At 37.8% G+C, this 2,585-nt stretch overlaps 1 protein-coding gene across 1 annotated transcript; it reads right to left on the bottom strand.

Annotated features, from left to right (window-relative positions):
- Positions 1–200: 200 nt before the first annotated feature.
- Positions 201–2,192, bottom strand: LOC140321105 (kynurenine--oxoglutarate transaminase 1-like). Its single transcript, XM_072397980.1, has 4 exons — positions 2,036–2,192; positions 1,372–1,458; positions 982–1,110; positions 201–355 (listed from the first exon to the last, which is right to left on the bottom strand). Exons 2-4 carry the CDS (start codon positions 1,417–1,419, stop codon positions 227–229), a joined length of 306 nt encoding a protein of 101 aa, XP_072254081.1. The 5' UTR covers positions 1,420–1,458; positions 2,036–2,192; the 3' UTR covers positions 201–226.
- Between the last annotated feature and the right edge of the window lie 393 nt (positions 2,193–2,585).

Raw genomic sequence — 2,585 nt, 5'->3', positions numbered from 1 at the left:
AGGCATATGTCATCAGCCAGGAGAATGATGAGAAATAGAGATGATGACAGCTGTTCACAACAAGTCAAATTTACATAACATTAATACTTAGTTTGCAGAACATAAAGGAATAGATTTAAAGCTGAAGTGAATTATCCCTACACTTAGGGAATGGAATATTCTTTTTAATGGTCAGAAATAAAATAGGTGCACACAATTAGGTCTTCTATGAAAACAATTTCACTTCCTACTTACCAATTCGGATATGTTGGTTGCCATCGTAGACCAACCATTCATAAACTTCATCAGAGAAGCACAGTAAATCATATTTCACACAGATGTTGGCAATTTCCTCCAGCTCCTCTATAGTGAAAACCTACACACATCAACAAGAAAATTTTGAATTCAGTCAGCAGGATCTTATTGGCCAAAGCATTTATGTCACTGCTAACATTCAAAACAGGTCAGAAGGTCTATTACAGGTCTAATGTACCTGTCTTTGAATCCTAAATTAACTCGGACATTTTTCAATCGGATATTAAATTAATGTCATCAACACAAGCCTAAAGCCTATTGATACATGCCCTCAAGAACAACAAATGTTACTCAACTAAACACAGACTGCTAACTTGACAAAGAATGAGCACAACAGTGATAAGTAATATATTTTAATGAGTTTACAATCTAATCCTATTAGTCTGTTCCCTGTCAGCACATGTGTAGGTATGCCTTATTGTAATCCTCTTTCTTATCTTAAGACACATACTGTTCAAACAAAAAAAATGGCCTGGACAAAATATTGGTACCCTCAACTTAATACTTGGCAACAAACCCTTTGGAGGAAATAACTGATGTTATTCGCTTTCTGTAACAGTCTTTTGCAACTCTCCACTGGAATTATGGACCACTCTTTCCTTGAGTACACTGTAACTGTACTGAAAGTATTAATGTTTAGATTGGATTTATGAGTAAGCCAGGGCTACAAAATATTTCCATACTCACTTTTCCCAGTGGGTTGTTTGGAGTGTTTAATGCAAGAACCTTAGTGTGTTTTGTAATCTTTGCTTCAAGTTCTGCAACATCCAGCCTCCAGTTGGCACTACTAGGTAGTTGTGCTGCATTGGTGGATTTCTGCAGATCATTAAAAAGACTTGGATAAGACTGAAAAACTTCACAATTTACACATTAGAGTTAACTGAGAAACCTGACCACAATTCATGTGGACTAAGAACTTATGCACAAGTAGAAGGCTCCCCTTTGGTGTTGGAGCCAGCAACCATTTTTTGCACTCTGTTTTACCTGTGATGATGCCACTTAAGTCAGTAGACTAATGAAGTCTGTTAAGTTCAGCATGGAGGAATGTTTTGCTAATATACAAAGGAAACCACTTACAGGTCTTAAAGGAATATACACACATCGTCCACCGGCCATTTTCGTCATTGGTTCATAGCAGTCAAAGGATGGTTCTAAAATAATGACCTGTGAAAAAATAGGATGCAGATGTGAAAAATAAAATTGTTTTGATAAACACATAAATGTATATTAAATTATACCTGAAGCATCCATAGTTAATTCTGAACTTTACCAGATATAAAAGATGTAAATTAAAGCAGCTCTGCAATCATTACTACAATAAATGTATATATTTTTTTTAATGTTAACAATTTGATCATGATATCCACCTTTTTCAAACGCTGTACAGCAACGCTGGAGTGTGAGAGAAAGAAGCAATAGAAAAAGCAGAGTGACAGAGACATGATCTGATACTGTAATTGAAATGCATTAATCTTTAAGGAGTCTGTTTATAAAGCAGTCAATCTGAAATTCACTAAAACATTTTCTGGTGGAGAATCTTTTAGGTCCATGTGTCTTGAAGGCAGCAATTGCTTCTCCACCAGGTAATGTATGGTAATTGTCAAATTCAGTAAATTAAACATATCTGTTGCCTCTATCAGAACTCCCTCAACTGGTTCAGAAATATAACAGTTACTATTCCTTTATAAATGTACATACCATAGGTAAAGTGCTGACATAAAGACAGTTTAGGTTGCGTTACCTCATCGCCTTCATCGACCAGAGCATGGAAAGAAGAAAAAAGTGCCCCATATGCTCCCACTGACACCAGGACATTGGTAAAAGGGTCTAGCTCTCTTCCCAGCAGTTGGCCAAACAGTTTGGCAAGAACCTTCACCAGAGGAGGGTGTCCCTGCAACAAAATGATGATTAAACAAACATGTTTAAAATATTAGCAGAAACATGCAACCTATTGTTCAAAAAGAGGTTCATAATGCTCCCTCCTCCCTAGCCTCTTCATTAGTAAAAAGAGAATGTAGCAGGTGATTTGGGGATTTGGCACAGAAGAGTTAAAAACAAGGGGCAGGGTCCTCTCCTCCTGTATCACTGTCTGTATTAGTCTGTCATTTGCAATCCCTATTTAATGTACAGCGCTGCGTAATATGTTGGCGCTGCAGCAGCCTCGGCCATGCTGCCTGCTACTGTGGCGTCCCCCTCTGTGGCTGGGAACCCCAGGGACACCGCGGGCTCGCAGGGTGGGTAAGTTCCTTACAGATATATTGTTTTATTTTATAAACCAGATGTTTGTTACA

Source organism: Pyxicephalus adspersus, unplaced genomic scaffold (assembly GCF_032062135.1).
Source record: "Pyxicephalus adspersus unplaced genomic scaffold, UCB_Pads_2.0 Sca724, whole genome shotgun sequence".
In the NCBI taxonomy this organism is placed as follows: domain Eukaryota; kingdom Metazoa; phylum Chordata; class Amphibia; order Anura; family Pyxicephalidae; genus Pyxicephalus; species Pyxicephalus adspersus.
This window is presented reverse-complemented; position numbering and strand designations above follow the sequence as displayed.